Here is a 20,618-nt window from a genome sequence, read left to right as displayed (position 1 = left end):
CACAGTCGATGCCAATAACAATATATGTTAATAGAAGCATGTAACACAGCCGATGCCAATAACAATATATGTCAATAGAAGCGTGTAACACAGTCGATGCCAATAACAATATATGTTAATAGAAGCATGTAACACAGCCGATGTCAATAACAATATATGTCAATAGACGCGTGTAACACAGTCGATGCCAATAACAATATATGTCAATAGAAGCGTGTAACACAGTCGATGCCAATAACAATATATGTCAATAGAGGCGTGTAACGCAGCCGATGCCAATAACAATATATGTCAATGGAGGCGTGTAACACAGCCGATGCCAATAACAATATATGTCAATAGAAGCATGTAACACAGCCAATGCCAATAACAATATATGTTAATAGAAGCATGTAACACAGCCGATGTCAATAACAATATATGTCAATAGAAGCGTGTAACACAGCCGATGCCAATAACAATACATGTCAACAGAGGCGTGTAACACAGCCGATGCCAATAACAATATATGTCAATAGAAGCGTGTAACACAGCCGATGCCAATAACAATACATGTCAACAGAGGCGTGTAACACAGCCGATGCCAATAACAATATATGTCAATAGAAGCATGTAACACAGCCGATGCCAATAACAATATATGTCAATAGAGGCATGTAACACAGCCGATGCCAATAACAATATATGTCAATAGAAGCATGTAACACAGCCGATGCCAATAACAATATATGTCAATAGAGGCATTTAACACAGCCGATGCCAATAACAATATATGTCAATAGAGGCGTGTAACACAGCCGATGCCAATAACAATACATGTCAACAGAGGCGTGTAACACAGCCGATGCCAATAACAATATATGTCAATGGAGGCGTGTAACACAGCCGATGCCAATAACAATATATGTCAATAGAAGCATGTAACACAGCCAATGCCAATAACAATATATGTCAATAGAGGCGTGTAACACAGCCGATGCCAATAACAATATATGTCAATAGAAGCGTGTAACACAGCCGATGCCAATAACGAGACAAAAACCTATTGACATCCTTTTGCAAAAGTCTGGGTACCTATTTTCTTCTGAGCGTTTTAACTGCGATCAAGTTTTGTCGATTTTAATCTTGAAACATTTTGAATGTCAGATCATCTAAAGCAACCAACAAATCTCAAATGAAAGAAAAATATCTATTCTTTATTATAAAATCTACTAGAATTTGATGTGATCACATCTTTAAACAAGGAATAGAAGCGCTGTTTGGACAAATATTGCATTTTTAACTACAAACTGTGCTTACTAATAGCAGCTGGAAGTATATGGAGATGATGCAATAATGCGGTAGAAAGGAAAACACAGCGATTGCTATAAACCCTTCTAATAGTCTAACAAGGACGTTTCCAAGGTCGCAAAGGTCAAAACTTCTAGAAGCATCATTTCAAATCATGATGTAGCTATAAATCATTGCTCAAGTTGCTCATCAGTATGCAGAGCTTGTACAGTCTTTACATTGGTTAACTTACTTCAACTTAGACATGTTGTGTTACATGCTAGAACGTCAAATACGCGTGTGTCACATCGCTGAACTGTTGCTACACTCAGAGAATGTATAGACTAACAACTTGGCTCATTACATGACAAATATGACATTACATCACTAAAGCACGGAATACTTATTCTGAAATTGCATATCAAACTGGAGGAAAACGATTAGGTTGCTGGCAAAAAATCAAGCGGGAAACATTTGTTATATTCATTTGTCAAATAATACTTGCCTGAGCCTCCGGGTATTTTGTGTATAAAGTTATTGAAACTACGGAAATATAAATTTCATTTTCAAGTTTATTGCTAAATTATGTCTTTTTACAGCAAAAGTATGTGAGCTTATATTTATCTAAGCAAAAGTGTGAACTAGAGAGATAAACACATTTTCTTTACAGGCATTGTCTTGTACCAATGTTCTTTTGTGTCATCCAACAATATGAAAAAACTATTTAAAAGGCAATACAATATTTCTAAGTTTTCGACTATGCTGTTTAGATGACATGCCATTCTATAACTTTCAAGCCAAGGACACAAAATGAATCGAATGTGCTACCCTATTATGACTGCTACAGACAGCACAAGGATCCCGTAGGCATAAGTATCCCATAGGTACAAGTATCCTGTAGGTACAGGTATCCCGTAGGTACAAGTATCCCATAGGTACAAATATCTCATAGGTACAAGCATCCCGTAGGTACAAGTATCCCATAGGTACAAGTATCCCATAGGTACAAGTATCCTATAGGTACAAGTATCCTGTAGGTACAAGTATCCTGTAGGTACAAGTATCCCGTAAGTACAAGTATCCCATAGGTACAAGTATCCCATAGGTACAAGTATCCTGTAAGTACAAGTATCCTGTAGGTACAAGTATCCCGTAGGTACAAGTATCCCATAGGTACAAGTATCCTGTAGGTACAAGTATCCTGTACGTACAAGTATCCAGTAGGTACAAGTATCCTGTAGGTACAAGTATCCCGTAGGTACAAGTATCCTGTAGGTACAAGTATCCTGTAGGTACAAGTATCCTGTAGGTACAAGTATCCTGTAGGTACAAGGGTGTGTCATCCGTTTGCTATATTGGAAGAGTCATTGCGATTAATAATAGCAAAAGAAGATTTGCAATTGGCTGACACAAGCTCAGTCTAAGCTTGTTTGATTGATAGAAGCTAAAGCCGCATTAATGTGTGGGAAAATTTTAATTTGAAAAAATTAAACTGTGAATAAAACCTACAGCATCAATATAATTTTAATAGGCATAGGCAACTACATTATGAGAAAAACATGAATTGTAAAATTCAACGCAGAAACATATTAGCATTCAATTCTGATAGCAGTTGTAGTTCCAAATCAATTGGGCCAACTGAATGCTTGATACTCAGCAGTTTGTTTAAAAATGTTCCGCGTTGTCACGTAAAATAACTGAGCATCTCCAGAGCCAAGCTGTCTCTACAAGCCGAGCTTTCTACAGTTTGTACGAAGCTATATATAGAGAACAACTGTCATTGAAATCACACAGTTTTGTTAAACTATATAGGCCTACAGATAAACTGATCATATTTTGTATATGAAACTTATTATATGCTACGCTTACTATTATAGCAAAAAGGTACGGACCAAAAAGGAGGGGTGCATTATTTATCTTGAATTATTTGTCCTGCAAGGATCATCACATAGGAGTGCATTTGATAGAGACATTCATAGATTTCATGAAAAGATTAGTCAAATTGAATATATAGAAACAATGAGTTAAATATAATTACAAATTTGTATAGAGCATGAGGCTACAAATAGTTGTGTTGAGAATTCCTAAGAATCTGTTAGTAGAAAGACATGTGTATATACACTGTACATAGATATATACACTGTACATAGATATACACACTGTACATAGATATACACACTGTACATAGATATACACACTGTACATAGATATACACACTGTACATAGATATATACACTGTACATAGATATATACACTGTATATAGATATATACACTGTACATAGATATACACACTGTACATAGATATACACACTGTACATAGATATACACACTGTACATAGATATACACATTGTACATAGATATATACACTGTACATAGATATATACACTGTATATAGATATATACACTGTACATAGATATATACACTGTACATAGATATATACACTGTACATAGATATATACACTGTACATAGATATATACACTGTACATAGATATATACGCTGTACATAGATATATACGCTGTACATAGATATATACGCTGTACATAGATATATACACTGTATATAGATATATACACTGTACATAGATATATACACTGTACATAGATATATACACTGTACATAGATATATACACTGTACATAGATATATACACTGTACATAGATATATACACTGTACATAGATATATACACTGTACATAGATATATACACTGTACATAGATATATACACTGTACATAGATATATACACTGTACATAGACATATACACTGTACATAGATATATACACTGTACATAGATATATACACTGTACATAGACCATAGCAGTTAGTCGTTCCGTGTTGCTAGTACGGTACTGCTTTCTACCACGTAGCTTTCTAAACAATAGCTGGAACAGTGCAACATTTAGTAATGTTACAGTGTGTAGTCAGCAAAACATCTATGATGGTATGTATCAGCCCATAGCGGCAATGCTTGAAATTTCATTTGGTTACATCTATGGGATTTTAAGCGCTTTTGTCGTAAACTTTCCAGGTTGGCCTCGGTATCATAAAGGCAACCAGCATTGGGTCAAGACCTTTTAAAACATTGTAATGCTGCAGTGCGTATTCGGATAAAATTCATATGCCCTTCAAAACTGCAAAATCAGCCTATAATATCACAGCGGATTACTATAATCACAGACAAATACAGTGGCATCAAATGAATTAAGTGAATATTAATATAATTTAGGTGCTAGTAGTACTCAATCTTTTAAAATGATGACAAGACATGAAAATGAATGTTGGATCTAAGAAGATCCGTCTAATCAAGGATGTATCCCGGTGACAGTGACATTACTATGCATTGACGGAACGACAACTAATCTGTTCAAATATCTCTTTAGCATAAGGTAATAGATATGTTATACTTTGATGCTTTTTCTGACAACCATTATTTTTATCGGATATCAGTTTCAATTGGTAGAGTTTATTCAAAATCGTTTTGCCAATATTGCGTTAAACCGGCATGCGTTATGCAGTCATAAAATCAATGCATGCCAGCATTTCAAAACAGAATTAGTTAAAACCGTCTCACCATTCCTAATTTAAACAGAAACTATGTCAGATTTTAGATTGAGAAACATCAACTCGCGTACTCCAGAAGTATTTTAACCAAGTTTCATTAGGATGGTCAGCAAATATACCAATATATTATAACTCAATTTCTACACAACACATTAGCTTACCCAAAGGGAAATTAAACTTCATAATTAAAATATAACTGGTTGTAACTCGGGGGTCTTAATGTCTTTCTTTTGGCAAATCCAAAGTCTGAGCTAAAAGTCAGGTGCCACTTGATGTATGGCAAACATCGGAAGTCATTCAAAATTAAAACACTGCGCAAACAACCAGTTGGAGTTTTTCCAAAAGTCTAGAGTGCAATGCCGAACTCTACAAAAACAAAGCAAGGTTTTTCGTAATGATACACGCTATAATAGTATAGCTCATTATATGTATATCATTATATTATAGCTCATTCTAGACATTGTGTTCTATATCGGCCTATAGCTAGACACTCCGTCATGTATTCTAGACATTGTGTTCTATATCGGCCTATAGCTAGACACTTCGTCATGTATTCTAGACATTGTGTTCTATATCGGCCTATAGCTAGACACTTCGTCATGTATTCTAGACATTGTGTTCTATATCGGCCTATAGCTAGACACTTCGTCATGTATTATAGACATTGTGTTCTATATGGGCCTATAGCTAGACACTTCATCATGTATTATAGACATTGTGTTCTATATCGGCCTATAGCTAGACACTCCGTCATGTATTCTAGACATTGTGTTCTATATCGGCCTATAGCTAGACACTTCATCATGTAATCTAGACATTGTGTTCTATATCGGCCTATAGCTAGACACTCCGTCATGTATTCTAGATATTGTGTTCTATATCGGCCTATAGCTAGACACTCCGTCATGTATTCTAGACATTGTGTTCTATATCGGCCTATAGCTAGACACTCCGTCATGTATTCTAGACATTGTGTTCTATATCGGCCTATAGCTAGACACTCCGTCATGTATTCTAGACATTGTGTTCTATATCGGCCTATAGCTAGACACTCCGTCATGTATTCTAGACATTGTGTTCTATATCGGCCTATAGCTAGACACTTTGTCATGTATTCTAGATATTGTGTTCTATATCGGCCTATAGCTAGACACTCCTTCATGTATTCTAGACATTGTGTTCTATATCGGCCTATAGCTAGACATTTCCTCATGTATTCTAGACATTGTGTCTATATCGGCCTATAGCTAGACACTCCATCATGCATTTTAGACATTGTGTTCCATATCGGCCTATAGCTAGACACTTTGTCATGTATTCTAGATATTGTGTTCTATATCGGCCTATAGCTAGACACTCCGTCATGTATTCTAGACATTGTGTTCTATATCGGCCTATAGCTAGACATTTCCTCATGTATTCTAGACATTGTGTCTATATCGGCCTATAGCTAGACACTCCATCATGCATTTTAGACATTGTGTTCCATATCGGCCTATAGCTAGACACTCCGTCATGTATTCTAGACATTGTGTTCTATATCGGCCTATAGCTAGACACTCCGTCATGTATTCTAGACATTGTGTTCTATATCGGCCTATAGCTAGACACTCCGTCATGTATTCTAGACATTGTGTTCTATATCGGCCTATAGCTAGACATTTCCTCATGTATTCTAGACATTGTGTTCTATATCGGCCTATAGCTAGACACTCCATCATGCATTTTGGACATTGTGTTCCATATCGGCCTATAGCTAGACACTTCGTCATGTATTCTAGATATTGTGTTCTATATCGGCCTATAGCTAGACACTCCGTCATGTATTCTAGACATTGTGTTCTATATCGGCCTATAGCTAGACACTTCATCATGTAATCTAGACATTGTGTTCTATATCGGCCTATAGCTAGACACTCCGTCATGTATTCTAGATATTGTGTTCTATATCGGCCTATAGCTAGACACTCCGTCATGTATTCTAGACATTGTGTTCTATATCGGCCTATAGCTAGACACTTCGTCATGTATTCTAGACATTGTGTTCTATATCGGCCTATAGGTAAACACTCCATCATGTATTCTAGACATTGTGTTCTATATCGGCCTATAGCTAGACACTCCGTCATGTATTCTAGACATTGTGTTCTATATCGGCCTATAGCTAGACACTCCGTCATGTATTCTAGACATTGTGTTCTATATCGGCCTATAGCTAGACACTCCATCATGTATTCTAGACATTGTGTTCTATATCGGCCTATAGCTAGACAATCCATCATGTGTTCTAGACATTGTGTTCTATATCGGTCCATAGCTAGACACTCCGTTATGTATTCTAGACATTGTGTTCTATATCGGCCTATAGCTAGACACTCCGTCATGTATTCTAGACATTGTGTTCTATATCGGCCTATAGCTAGACACTCCATCATGTATTCTAGATATTGTGTTCTATATCGGCCTATAGCTAGACACTCCGTCATGTATTCTAGACATTTTGTTCTATATGGGCCTATAGCTAGACACTTCGTCATGTATTCTAGATATCCTTGCTGTAATATCTAAAAGTGAATGGTCAGTTTTGCTTTATACTTTGGGATCAGTTATTATTTTATGCTACAAATGATTCAATACAAGATTACCTCCGCGCAATTTCTATTTGTTTAAAAAAAGTTATTGCTGTCATTCATATGTCATTCATTCAAAGCTGTCTTTCATATATGCGCATAAAGGATATGAATTATTATTGTCGCTGAGAAATTTGAGTTAGTAACTGAAAGCTGGCTAACCCAAATTCTCAGGGTGCATAGACTAAAACCAGCAAGGTCAAGGATATATATATTGTAGGCAATCTTTATTGCTGAGTATACATTGAACATTTGAGCAAAAAACATCCGGATATATGGCATAAATAACTTTTACATATTATAAAATTTTCGGACTTGGCTCCGATTCAAACTCGGGAGTATTTTACAAATAGAGAACAATTTCCTGATTACCATTATAGCATGCATAAAACCTTCTAAAAATAGTGCCTTTTCCAAATGGCAACAAATTTTCATATTCACATAAATTCACATGTTAGGAACCAACAAATTTCTTGTTTCTATGGTTGATATCCACCGCCACCACGTTGAGCAGTACCGCTTAGGATGCGAACTGGACCTGTGGCACCAGTCTGTCCAGGCCGGCCATCAAATCCAGGCACACCTGCTTCACCATCTCTTCCCGGTATTCCATCGTTACCATCTCTTCCTGCTGGTCCTGCTTGTCCTCGCTGTCCTGTTTCTCCTGGTCGACCATCAGCTCCTGGTAGTCCTCGCTCACCATCTCTTCCTGCAGGTCCTGGTTGTCCATCAAAACCAGGTGTTCCATCTTGACCTCTCTGCCCAGCGGGACCTGGTTGTCCAACAGCACCAGGTTGACCATCTTGCCCAGGTATACCTGGTCGTCCTTGCTCACCATCTCTTCCTGGTGAACCGGGTGCACCAGTCTGTCCATCAAAACCATTGGTTCCAGGTGATCCATCTCTTCCAGGTTCTCCGGGAGAACCAGGTTGTCCATCAAATCCGGGAGTTCCATCTCTTCCGTTGTCACCAGGTCGTCCATCATTTCCTGGTGCTCCGGGTGCACCAGCATCACCTCGTTGTCCTGGAGTACCTGGCTCACCCCGAAGTCCTGGTGTGCCTGGCTGTCCATCACTACCAGGTGTACCAGGTCGCCCAGTTTCTCCATCTCTTCCTGGGCTGCCTGGTGCGCCATCAAAGCCAGGTGCTCCTTGAGCTCCATCTCTACCTGGTTCTCCGGCAGATCCTGGTTGCCCATCAAATCCGTTGCTTCCTGGTGTTCCATCTCTACCTGGTGTTCCAGGTTCTCCACGCAAACCAGGTGATCCTGGTTGTCCATTGTTACCATCTCTGCCTGGATTGCCTTGACTACCCGGTTGTCCATCAGATCCTGGTGTACCAGCCTCTCCTCGCTGTCCGGGTGTGCCTCTCTCTCCATCTCGTCCTGGACTGCCTGGAGCTCCAGTTTGTCCATCAAAACCAGGACTACCGGGTGCTCCATCACGTCCTGGTGAACCATCTCTTCCAGGCTCTCCTGCGGCACCTGGTTGTCCATCAAATCCTGGGTTGCCATCTCTTCCAGCATCACCTGGACGTCCATCCGATCCAGAGGTACCGGGAGCTCCAGCCTCTCCACGCTGGCCAGGTGTTCCTGGTTCTCCTCGGAATCCTGGAGTACCTGGTTGACCATCATTACCAGGGGCTCCTGGACGCCCTTGTTCACCATCTCTGCCCGGGCTTCCAGGTGCTCCTGTTTGTCCATCAAAACCAGGATTTCCTGGTGCACCATCTCGTCCAGGCTCACCAGGTCTACCATCAAAGCCTGGTGTACCTGCAGTGCCAGGCTCACCAGCCTGTCCAGGAGTTCCTGGTTCTCCACGGAGTCCGGGTGTTCCTGGTTGTCCTCGTTCTCCATCTCGCCCTGGGCTGCCTTGGCTACCTGGCTGCCCATCAGATCCTCGTGTTCCAGGCTCACCTCGTTGTCCAGGTGTGCCTGGCTGTCCTCGCTCACCATCTCTTCCTGGGCTACCTGGTGCTCCAGTTTGGCCATCAAAGCCGGGGCTTCCTGCTGATCCATCTCTTCCTGGAGAACCATCTCTTCCTGGCTCTCCTGCTGCACCAGGTTGACCATCAAAGCCATTTGATCCAGGTGCTCCGTCTCTTCCAGCCTCTCCAGGTCGGCCATCATTTCCAGGTGCTCCTTGAGCTCCAGCTTGTCCTGGTGAACCAGGTGTACCTGGTTCTCCTCGGAATCCTGGTGTTCCGGCCTGCCCTGGGTTGCCATCTCTACCGGGACTACCTTGACTACCTGGTTGTCCATCAGACCCAGGTGTGCCTGGCTCGCCTCGTTGTCCTGGAGATCCAGACTCACCTCGTTGTCCGGGTGTTCCCGGCTGACCTCGTTCACCATCTCTTCCAGGATTACCTGGAGCTCCCGTTTGACCATCGAAACCTGGATTTCCTGGTGCTCCATCTCTTCCTGGAGAACCATCTCTTCCTGGTTCTCCAGCAGCTCCAGGTTGACCATCAAAACCAGGACTTCCTGGTGATCCAGGTGATCCATCTCTTCCAGCTTCACCAGCTCGTCCATCATTTCCAGGTGATCCTGGAGCACCAGATTGTCCAGGTGCTCCTGGTGTTCCTGCCTCTCCTCGGAACCCTGGTGTACCTGGCTGTCCATCTTGGCCAGGTGTGCCTGGCTCGCCTCGTTGACCAGCTGTACCTGGTTGACCTCGTTCACCATCTCTACCTGGGCTTCCAGGATTTCCTGGTGCTCCTGTTTGTCCATCAAAGCCTGGACTTCCTGGTGCACCATCTCTTCCTGGAGAACCATCTCTGCCGGGCTCACCAGCAGAACCTGGTTGACCATCAAAGCCATTTGATCCAGGTGCTCCATCTCTTCCAGACTCTCCAGGTCGGCCATCATTTCCAGGTGCTCCTTGAGCTCCAGCTTGTCCTGGTGAACCAGGGGTTCCTGGCTCTCCTCTGAATCCGGGTGTACCTGGTTGGCCATTATTGCCATCTCTTCCCGGACTGCCTGGCTGACCATCTGATCCTGGCGTTCCTGGCTCACCTCGTTGTCCAGGAGATCCTGGTTGTCCTCGTTCTCCATCTCTACCAGGAGTACCTGGTGCTCCTGTTTGTCCATCAAAACCTGGATTTCCTGGTGCACCATCTCTTCCTGAAGAACCATCTCTTCCAGGCTCACCAGCTGCTCCTCGTTGTCCATCAGAGCCTGGATTGCCGGCAGCTCCACGTTGTCCAGGACTGCCATCTCTACCTGGTTCTCCAGCTGATCCTGGTTGACCATCAAAGCCTGGTGACCCAGGTGCTCCATCTCTTCCAGGTTCACCTGGCCGTCCATCAAATCCAGGTGTTCCAGGGGCACCAGCTTCACCTGGAGATCCTGGGCTTCCTGGTTCACCACGGAAGCCAGGTGTTCCTGGTTGTCCATTGCTGCCATCACGTCCTGGGTTACCAGGCTGCCCATCACTTCCTCGTGTTCCCGCTTCTCCTCGCTGGCCAGGTGTTCCAGGCTCACCTCGTTGTCCAGGTGTTCCTGGCTGTCCTCGTTCACCATCTCTTCCAGGGCTACCTGGTGCTCCAGTTTGGCCATCAAAGCCGGGGCTTCCTGCTGATCCATCTCTTCCTGGAGAACCATCTCTTCCTGGCTCTCCTGCTGCACCAGGTTGACCATCAAAGCCATTTGATCCAGGTGCTCCGTCTCTTCCAGCCTCTCCAGGTCGGCCATCATTGCCAGGTGCTCCTTGAGCTCCAGCTTGTCCTGGTGAACCAGGTGTACCTGGTTCTCCTCGGAATCCTGGTGTTCCGGCCTGCCCTGGGTTGCCATCTCTACCGGGACTACCTTGACTACCTGGTTGTCCATCAGACCCAGGCGTGCCTGGCTCGCCTCGTTGTCCTGGAGATCCAGACTCACCTCGTTGTCCGGGTGTTCCTGGCTGACCTCGTTCACCATCTCTTCCAGGATTACCTGGAGCTCCCGTTTGACCATCGAAACCTGGATTTCCTGGTGCTCCATCTCTTCCCGGAGAACCATCTCTTCCTGGTTCTCCAGCAGCTCCAGGTTGACCATCAAAACCAGGACTTCCTGGTGATCCAGGTGATCCATCTCTTCCAGCTTCACCAGCTCGTCCATCATTTCCAGGTGATCCTGGAGCACCAGATTGTCCAGGTGCTCCTGGTGTTCCTGCCTCTCCTCGGAACCCTGGTGTACCTGGCTGTCCATCTTGGCCAGGTGTGCCTGGCTCGCCTCGTTGACCAGCTGTACCTGGTTGACCTCGTTCACCATCTCTACCTGGGCTTCCAGGATTTCCAGGTGCTCCTGTTTGTCCATCAAAGCCTGGACTTCCTGGTGCACCATCTCTTCCTGGAGAACCATCTCTGCCGGGCTCACCAGCAGAACCTGGTTGACCATCAAAGCCGTTTGATCCAGGTGCTCCATCTCTTCCAGCCTCTCCAGGTCGGCCATCATTTCCAGGTGCTCCTTGAGCTCCGGCTTGTCCTGGTGAACCAGGTGTTCCTGGCTCTCCTCTGAATCCGGGTGTACCTGGTTGTCCTGGACTACCATCTCGTCCTGGATTTCCTGCACTTCCTGGTTGTCCATCTGATCCTGGAGTACCAGGCTCACCCCTCTGTCCAGGTGTTCCTGACTGTCCACGTTCACCATCTCTTCCAGGATTACCTGGAGCCCCCGTTTGACCATCGAAGCCTGGACTTCCTGGCGCTCCATCTCTTCCTGGAGAACCATCTCGTCCTGGCTCTCCTGCAGCTCCTGGTTGTCCATCGAAGCCAGGGCTACCAGGAGATCCAGGTGCGCCATCTCTTCCAGCTTCACCAGCTCGTCCATCATTTCCAGGTGATCCTGGAGCACCAGATTGTCCAGGTGCTCCTGGTGTTCCTGCCTCTCCTCGGAATCCTGGTGTACCTGGCTGTCCATCTTGACCAGGTGTGCCTGGCTCACCTCGCTGACCAGCTGTACCTGGTTGACCTCGTTCACCATCTCTACCTGGGCTTCCAGGATTTCCAGGTGCTCCTGTTTGTCCATCAAAGCCTGGACTTCCTGGTGCACCATCTCTTCCTGGAGAACCATCTCTGCCGGGCTCACCAGCAGAACCTGGTTGACCATCAAAGCCATTTGATCCAGGTGCTCCATCTCTTCCAGACTCTCCAGGTCGACCATCATTTCCAGGTGCTCCTTGAGCTCCAGCTTGTCCTGGTGAACCAGGTGTTCCTGGCTCTCCTCTGAATCCGGGTGTACCTGGTTGTCCTGGACTACCATCTCGTCCTGGATTTCCTGCACTTCCTGGTTGTCCATCCGATCCTGGAGTACCAGGCTCACCTCGTTGTCCAGGTGTTCCTGGCTGTCCACGTTCACCATCTCTTCCAGGGCTACCTGGTGCTCCAGTTTGGCCATCGAAACCTGGGCTTCCCGGAGATCCGTCTCTTCCTTGAGAACCATCTCTACCAGGTTCACCAGCAGCACCGGGTTGTCCATCAAAACCTGGACTTCCTGGTGTTCCATCTCTTCCAGGGGAACCATCTCTTCCTGGTTCTCCAGCTGCGCCGGGTTGTCCATCGAAACCAGGAGAACCTGGTGATCCAGGCTGTCCATCTCTTCCAGCATCACCAGGGCGTCCATCGAATCCTGGAGCTCCTGGAGCACCAGCTTCACCTGCCTGACCTGGTGTGCCTGGTTCTCCACGGAAACCAGGAGTTCCTGGTTGTCCAGGACTGCCATCGCGTCCTGCAGAACCGGGTTGTCCATCATTTCCTGGAGTGCCTGGCTCGCCACGTTGTCCTGGTGTTCCAGCTTCTCCTCGTTGTCCAGGGGTGCCTGACTGTCCACGTTCACCATCTCTTCCTGGGCTACCTGGTGCTCCTGTTTGTCCATCAAAGCCTGGACTTCCTGGTGCTCCATCTCTTCCTGGAGAGCCATCTCTACCGGGCTCACCAGCAGAACCTGGTTGACCATCAAAGCCATTTGATCCAGGTGTTCCATCTCTTCCAGCCTCTCCAGGTCGGCCATCATTTCCAGGTGCTCCTTGGGCTCCAGCTTGTCCTGGTGAACCAGGTGTACCCGGTTCTCCTCGGAATCCTGGTGTTCCGGCCTGCCCTGGGTTGCCATCTCTACCGGGACTACCTGGGCTACCTGGTTGTCCATCAGACCCTGGTGTACCTGGTTCTCCTCGTTGTCCTGGAGATCCAGATTGACCTCGTTCTCCATCTCTACCAGGACTACCTGGTGCTCCTGTTTGACCATCGAAGCCTGGACTTCCTGGTGCTCCATCTCTTCCAGGAGAACCATCTCTACCTGGTTCACCAGCAGCACCTGGTTGTCCATCAAATCCGGCACTTCCTGGTGAGCCATCTCTTCCAGGAGAACCATCTCTTCCTGGTTCTCCACTTGCGCCGGGCTGTCCATCGAAACCAGGAGAACCTGGTGATCCAGGCTGTCCATCTCTTCCAGCTTCACCAGGTCGACCATCAAAGCCTGGTGTGCCAGGAGCTCCAGCTTCTCCTGGCGCACCTGGTGTTCCCGGTTCTCCTCGAAATCCGGGAGTACCTGGTTGTCCAGGACTGCCATCGCGACCTGCATTTCCTGGCTGCCCATCACTTCCAGGTGTGCCTGGCTCACCTCGTTGTCCCGGAGTTCCTGATTCACCTCGTTGTCCAGGTGTTCCTGGTTGTCCTCGTTCACCGTCTCTTCCAGGGCTGCCAGGTGCTCCAGTTTGTCCATCAAATCCAGGACTTCCTGGTGATCCATCTCGTCCAGGAGAGCCATCTCTTCCTGGTTCTCCAGCTGCTCCAGGTTGCCCATCAAAGCCAGCTGAACCAGGTGCTCCATCTCTTCCAGGCTCTCCGGGTCGGCCATCATTTCCTGGAGCTCCTTGACCTCCAGCTTGTCCTGGTGAACCAGGTGTACCTGGTTCTCCTCGGAATCCAGCAGTGCCTGGTTCACCTCGTTGTCCTGGTGTTCCTGGCTCACCTCGTTGCCCAGGTGTTCCTGGCTGCCCACGTTCACCATCTCTTCCTGGGCTTCCTGGGGCTCCTGTTTGTCCATCAAAGCCTGGACTTCCTGGTGATCCATCTCTTCCTGGAGAACCATCTCTACCGGGCTCACCAGCAGAACCTGGTTGACCATCAAAGCCATTTGATCCAGGTGTTCCATCTCTTCCAGCCTCTCCAGGTCGGCCATCGTTTCCAGGTGCTCCTTGAGCTCCAGCTTGTCCTGGTGAACCAGGTGTTCCTGGCTCTCCTCTAAATCCTGGAGTACCTGGCTGCCCATTGCTTCCATCTCTTCCTGGGTTTCCAGCACTACCTGGCTGCCCGTCAGCGCCTGGCGTACCAGGCTCTCCTCGTTGTCCTGGTGTACCTGATTCTCCTCGCTGTCCAGGACTTCCTGGCTGTCCACGTTCACCATCTCTTCCTGGGCTTCCTGGGGCTCCTGTTTGTCCATCAAAGCCTGGACTTCCTGGTGATCCATCTCTTCCTGGAGAACCATCTCTACCGGGCTCACCAGCAGAACCTGGTTGACCATCAAAACCATTTGATCCAGGTGTTCCATCTCTTCCAGCCTCTCCAGGTCGGCCATCGTTTCCAGGTGCTCCTTGAGCTCCGGCTTGTCCTGGTGAACCAGGTGTACCTGGTTCTCCTCGGAATCCTGGTGTTCCGGCTTGCCCTGGGTTGCCATCTCTACCGGGACTACCTTGACTACCTGGTTGTCCATCAGACCCTGGTGTACCTGGTTCTCCTCGTTGTCCTGGAGATCCAGGCTGACCACGTTCGCCATCTCTGCCAGGTGTTCCGGGTTGGCCATCAAAGCCAGAGGAACCAGGTGCGCCATCTCGTCCTGGCTCTCCGGGTTGTCCATCGGATCCAGGTGAACCTGGTTGACCTGGTTGACCTTGTGAGCCAGGTTCTCCTCTAGATCCTTGTTGTCCTCGTTGTCCAGGACTACCGTCTCTACCTGGGTTGCCTTGGCTCCCTGGTTGTCCATCATTTCCTGGTCTACCCGACTCTCCTGGCTGACCTGGAGCTCCTGGTTGACCATCAAATCCTGGTGTGCCAGGTGCACCATCTCGTCCAGGTGAACCGTCTCTACCTGGCTCTCCGGCTGCTCCTGGTTGTCCATCAAAGCCATCTCGACCGGCTGTTCCTGGGGCTCCATCCCTTCCAGCATCGCCAGGCCGTCCATCGAATCCTGGTGATCCTGGTGCTCCAGCTTCTCCTGGCTGTCCGGGAGTTCCTGGTTCTCCTCTAAATCCGGGAGTTCCTGGTTGACCATTGCTACCGTCTCTGCCTGGGCTACCTGCACTTCCTGGTTGTCCATCAGCACCTGGGGTGCCTGGTTCTCCTCGTTGTCCAGGTGATCCAGGTTGTCCTCGTTCTCCGTCACGTCCAGGACTTCCTGGTGATCCAGCTTGTCCATCAAATCCAGGTGTGCCTGGTGCTCCAGTTTGGCCATCAAAACCGGGGCTTCCTGGTGCTCCATCTCTTCCTGGAGAACCATCTCTTCCTGGCTCACCTGCTGCACCTGGTTGACCATCAAAGCCATTTGATCCAGGTGCTCCATCCCTTCCTGTTTCTCCTGGACGTCCATCAGATCCTGGAGATCCAGGTTGCCCTGGTTCTCCTCGTGCACCTGCCTCTCCAGGCTGGCCTGGTGTACCAGGTTCTCCTCTAAAACCTGGTGTTCCTGGTTGCCCAGCACTACCATCTCTACCTGGGCTGCCTGGTTGACCATCATTTCCTGGTGTACCTGGTTCTCCGCGCTGTCCAGGACTTCCCGACTGTCCACGTTCACCATCTCTTCCTGGGCTTCCTGGGGCTCCTGTTTGTCCATCAAAGCCTGGACTTCCTGGTGCTCCATCTCTTCCTGGAGAGCCATCTCTACCGGGCTCACCAGCAGAACCTGGTTGACCATCAAAGCCATTTGATCCAGGTGTTCCATCTCTTCCAGCCTCTCCAGGTCGGCCATCGTTTCCAGGTGCTCCTTGAGCTCCAGCTTGTCCTGGTGAACCAGGTGTACCTGGTTCTCCTCGGAATCCTGGTGTTCCGGCTTGCCCTGGGTTGCCATCTCTACCGGGACTACCTTGACTACCTGGTTGTCCATCAGACCCTGGTGTACCTGGTTCTCCTCGTTGTCCTGGAGATCCAGGCTGACCACGTTCGCCATCTCTGCCAGGTGTTCCTGGTTGGCCATCAAAGCCAGAGGAACCAGGTGCGCCATCTCGTCCTGGCTCTCCGGGTTGTCCATCGGATCCAGGTGAACCTGCTTGACCTGGTTGACCTTGTGAGCCAGGTTCTCCTCTTGATCCTTGTTGTCCTCGTTGTCCAGGACTACCATCTCTACCTGGGTTGCCTTGGCTTCCTGGTTGTCCATCGTTTCCTGGTCTACCCGATTCTCCTGGCTGACCTGGAGCTCCTGGTTGACCATCAAATCCTGGTGTGCCAGGTGCACCATCTCGTCCAGGTGAACCGTCTCTACCTGGCTCTCCGGCTGCTCCTGGTTGTCCATCAAAGCCATCTCGACCGGCTGTTCCTGGGGCTCCATCCCTTCCAGCATCGCCAGGCCGTCCATCGAATCCTGGTGATCCTGGTGCTCCAGCTTCTCCTGGCTGTCCGGGAGTTCCTGGTTCTCCTCTAAATCCGGGAGTTCCTGGTTGACCATTGCTACCGTCTCTGCCTGGGCTACCTGCACTTCCTGGTTGTCCATCAGCACCTGGGGTGCCTGGTTCTCCTCGTTGTCCAGGTGATCCAGGTTGTCCTCGTTCTCCGTCGCGTCCAGGACTTCCTGGTGATCCAGCTTGTCCATCAAATCCAGGTGTGCCCGGTGCTCCAGTTTGGCCATCAAAACCGGGGCTTCCTGGTGCTCCATCTCTTCCTGGAGAACCATCTCTTCCTGGCTCCCCTGCTGCTCCTGGTTGACCATCAAAACCAGGTGATCCAGGTGCTCCATCCCTTCCTGTTTCTCCTGGACGTCCATCAAATCCTGGAGATCCAGGTGCTCCTGGTTCTCCTGCTTGACCTGGACTTCCAGGTTCTCCTCTAAAGCCTGGAGTTCCTGGCTGGCCATTGCTGCCATCTCTGCCTGGGCTACCTTGACTGCCTGGTTGCCCATCATTTCCAGGAGTTCCTGGTTCTCCTCGTTGTCCTGGTGATCCAGGTTGTCCTCGTTCTCCGTCGCGTCCAGGATTTCCTGGTGATCCAGCTTGTCCATCAAATCCAGGTGTGCCTGGTGCTCCCGTTTGTCCATCCGATCCAGGTAGTCCAGGTGATCCATCACGTCCAGGTGATCCTTCTCTTCCGGGCTCTCCGGCGGGTCCAACTTGACCATCAAATCCTGGTACTCCTGGAGCTCCATCTCTTCCTGGTTCACCAGGTCGTCCATCAAATCCTGGTGTTCCTGGAGCACCAGCATCTCCTGGTTGACCTGGAGTTCCTGGCTCTCCTCGGAATCCTGGGGTTCCTGGTTGTCCATCACTACCATCTCTACCTGGATTACCTGGTTGTCCATCTGATCCTGGAGTTCCTGGTTCTCCTCGTTGTCCTGGTGTTCCTGCCTGACCACGCTCTCCATCTCTTCCTGGAATGCCTGGCGCCCCATCTTGTCCAGCAAATCCAGGTGAACCGGGTGCTCCAGTTTGTCCATCAAATCCTGGTGTTCCTGGAGCGCCATCTCTTCCTGGCTCTCCTGCTGTTCCTGGTTGTCCATCGAATCCGGGTGAACCTGGTGTACCATCTCTTCCTTGAAGTCCCGGTTGTCCATCAGTACCTGGGGTTCCTGGTTCTCCACGGAGACCGGGTGAACCATCTCTACCATCTTGTCCTGGCGCACCTGGTTGACCATCAAACCCAGATCGACCTGCCTCACCTGGTGCACCTGGAACTCCATCAAATCCTGGAGCTCCTGGCACTCCTGGCTCACCTTGTTGCCCTCGCTCTCCTGGAACTCCCGACTGGCCAGGCTGTCCTCTCTCTCCATCTCTTCCAGCTGGTCCGGGTTGTCCATCGAATCCATCTCTACCTGGAACTCCAGGTTCTCCTGGTTGTCCATCAAATCCTGGTGAACCAGTTTGACCAGTTGGGCCAGGTTCTCCACGAGCACCGGGTTGTCCATCAGATCCTGGTTGACCGTCTCTTCCTGGTACTCCATCAGAACCAAATCCTTGTGGACCTGGTAAACCAGGACTGCCAGGTTCACCTGGAGGGCCAGCTCTGCCATCAAATCCGGGTTCTCCGGGTTCTCCTGGTTGGCCTCGTCCGGTAACACCAGTGGATCCTGTTGCACCTCGCTCACCTTTGAATCCTCGGCCTGATGTTCCGGTAGCTCCGATAGAACCAGGCTGACCATCATATCCTGGTCTACCAGCAGCTCCTCGGTCACCCTTTGGTCCTGGAGGACCTCTAGGACCGGCAGGACCAGCTGGGCAGTTACAGCCTGTAAAATAAGTTATTAGTAGAGCGAGTGACTAATCACTACAACTTTGAGTTCAGTTCATTTCTAAACTAAACAAAGCTTTCAATATTTACTTGCTCAGACATGCATTATATAGTGATGTTTGCTTAAACAGATTTAACAACTGCGTGTTTCTTTCTGTTTTTCATGGTGTAGTTAGCAAAACAGTCATTTACACATAGAATTTAATTTACCATAGCCAGGGTTGCCAGCAGCTGTGTCATATGGCCTAGCCTGCCTTTTTCTTCTGCTGATTTCGACTTCAGTGTTCAACTGGTCTTGCAGGGACTTTATTTCATTGTGAAGTTCAGCTTCTAAGCTTGCGTCTTTGGCCTTAAGATCATTATTTTCTGACTGTAATACAAGTATTTTGCTTTCGAGATCCTACAAGGCAATGTAAAACAAACTAAAAAGTTTATAAAATCATCAAAACAGCATAAGACTTTTAAAACAACTTATCGTCTTCTTTTAAAATTACCAGATAGTTTTTCCCATAACATGGCTTATGACTATTTATTTTGCCATGATAATTTATCTTAATGAGATCTTATTATTTATATGCGCGTAAAAAGACTAAAAAAATATTATATTTATTGATATGTATTTAATACAGTATATATATTGTATTAAAAAATTCTAAGTGGGTAGAAAGACTTACCTGTAGATTATCAATTCTGTTGAGTAGATGTACTCCAAAGATTGTTCCAGCTGTAGTTATTGTAATAAGTAGTCCGGTGATAACAAGGACACCTACTCCAGATATTACAGGTGACCTGCGTGTTGATTCCTTCGTGGGATGAGAATGCCCAGCATACTCTAGATCCCCCTTCATCTTTATCTGAATATATGACACAATATTTATAGCTACACTGGTTAAAAAATATTCATGATGATTAAAGCATTTTGTGATTTTAATGAAATAATTTCCATGCTAATGAAATCTTAAAAATGCTTGTTTATGCATGATTTTTTGCATCCACCTCAATCTCAGCTAAATCATTAAAACTTTTAGGATAATCAAACAGCCAATTCCCAGTACAGCTTCAACTATAAAATTTAAATTCTCCAATTGTATAAACATATCGTAGCCAAGTGTTACTAAATTGGTTACAGCCTATGTGTAAGACTTACCCTAGTGCCCGTTTATACACAGGCTTAGGAATGTAATGAAAAAAGCTGTCTCAACTGTGAGAACAAGTCTGAGGATTCTCAGCGAGATGTAGGCTTTATATCTGACTCGACTATCGCTGTCATACCTCTCTCTGATTTGTCAGTCACTCGTGTATGTGGGTGTGCCGTCATTGTGAGGTCAGATTTGCCGTCGAGGTGAAACATTTAATCCCCATGTTTGTCTGAATCCTAATATATCATCCTATTTCACCCGAGTGCGCTAGCTATCAATCCTAGATTTTATTAAGCTAAATAGATTGATGGCCTTTTAGGGCTAATCTCTCATAACTATGTAAATCCCTTGAACTTAAGTGACTGGCAGAAGAGATTCAATGCTTTCCTATGGTCAATAAAAATAACGCTTTTGCATTGAGAAGGTATGGTATAGGAATTGTCTTCTCTATGAGTAAAAGATCAACTGGAACTGTTAATCAAGACTTCAGATACCGTTTGCTTAACTATTAAGCGTGCAATTAAACAATTGTTGGAAATACAAAAATTTGAGAGCAGTCATCTCCTATTGGTCTCTACCGCCTGACTTTCAAATGATAGGTTGGAGTTTAAT

The 20,618-nt window shown here is 47.0% G+C and overlaps 1 protein-coding gene across 1 annotated transcript in view; it reads right to left on the bottom strand.

Moving 5' to 3' along the window:
- LOC137391791 (uncharacterized) overlaps window positions 1-20,061 on the bottom strand; it is a 42,933-nt gene extending 22,872 nt beyond the window's left edge. The window contains exons 1-6 of the mRNA XM_068078323.1: window positions 20,015-20,061; window positions 19,542-19,721; window positions 19,078-19,267; window positions 17,921-18,865; window positions 14,981-16,246; window positions 9,149-14,260 (exon numbers count right to left, since the gene is read on the bottom strand). Of these exons, the coding sequence (XP_067934424.1) occupies window positions 9,149-14,260; window positions 14,981-16,246; window positions 17,921-18,865; window positions 19,078-19,267; window positions 19,542-19,715 (7,687 nt within the window). The 5' untranslated portion in view covers window positions 19,716-19,721; window positions 20,015-20,061. The remainder of the gene's footprint in view (window positions 1-9,148; window positions 14,261-14,980; window positions 16,247-17,920; window positions 18,866-19,077; window positions 19,268-19,541; window positions 19,722-20,014) is intronic.
- Between the last annotated feature and the right edge of the window lie 557 nt (window positions 20,062-20,618).

This window comes from Watersipora subatra, chromosome 3, assembly GCF_963576615.1.
Source record: "Watersipora subatra chromosome 3, tzWatSuba1.1, whole genome shotgun sequence".
Taxonomy (NCBI): domain Eukaryota; kingdom Metazoa; phylum Bryozoa; class Gymnolaemata; order Cheilostomatida; family Watersiporidae; genus Watersipora; species Watersipora subatra.
Note: the sequence above shows the minus strand (reverse complement) of the source record. Positions and strands in the feature narration are given on the sequence as shown.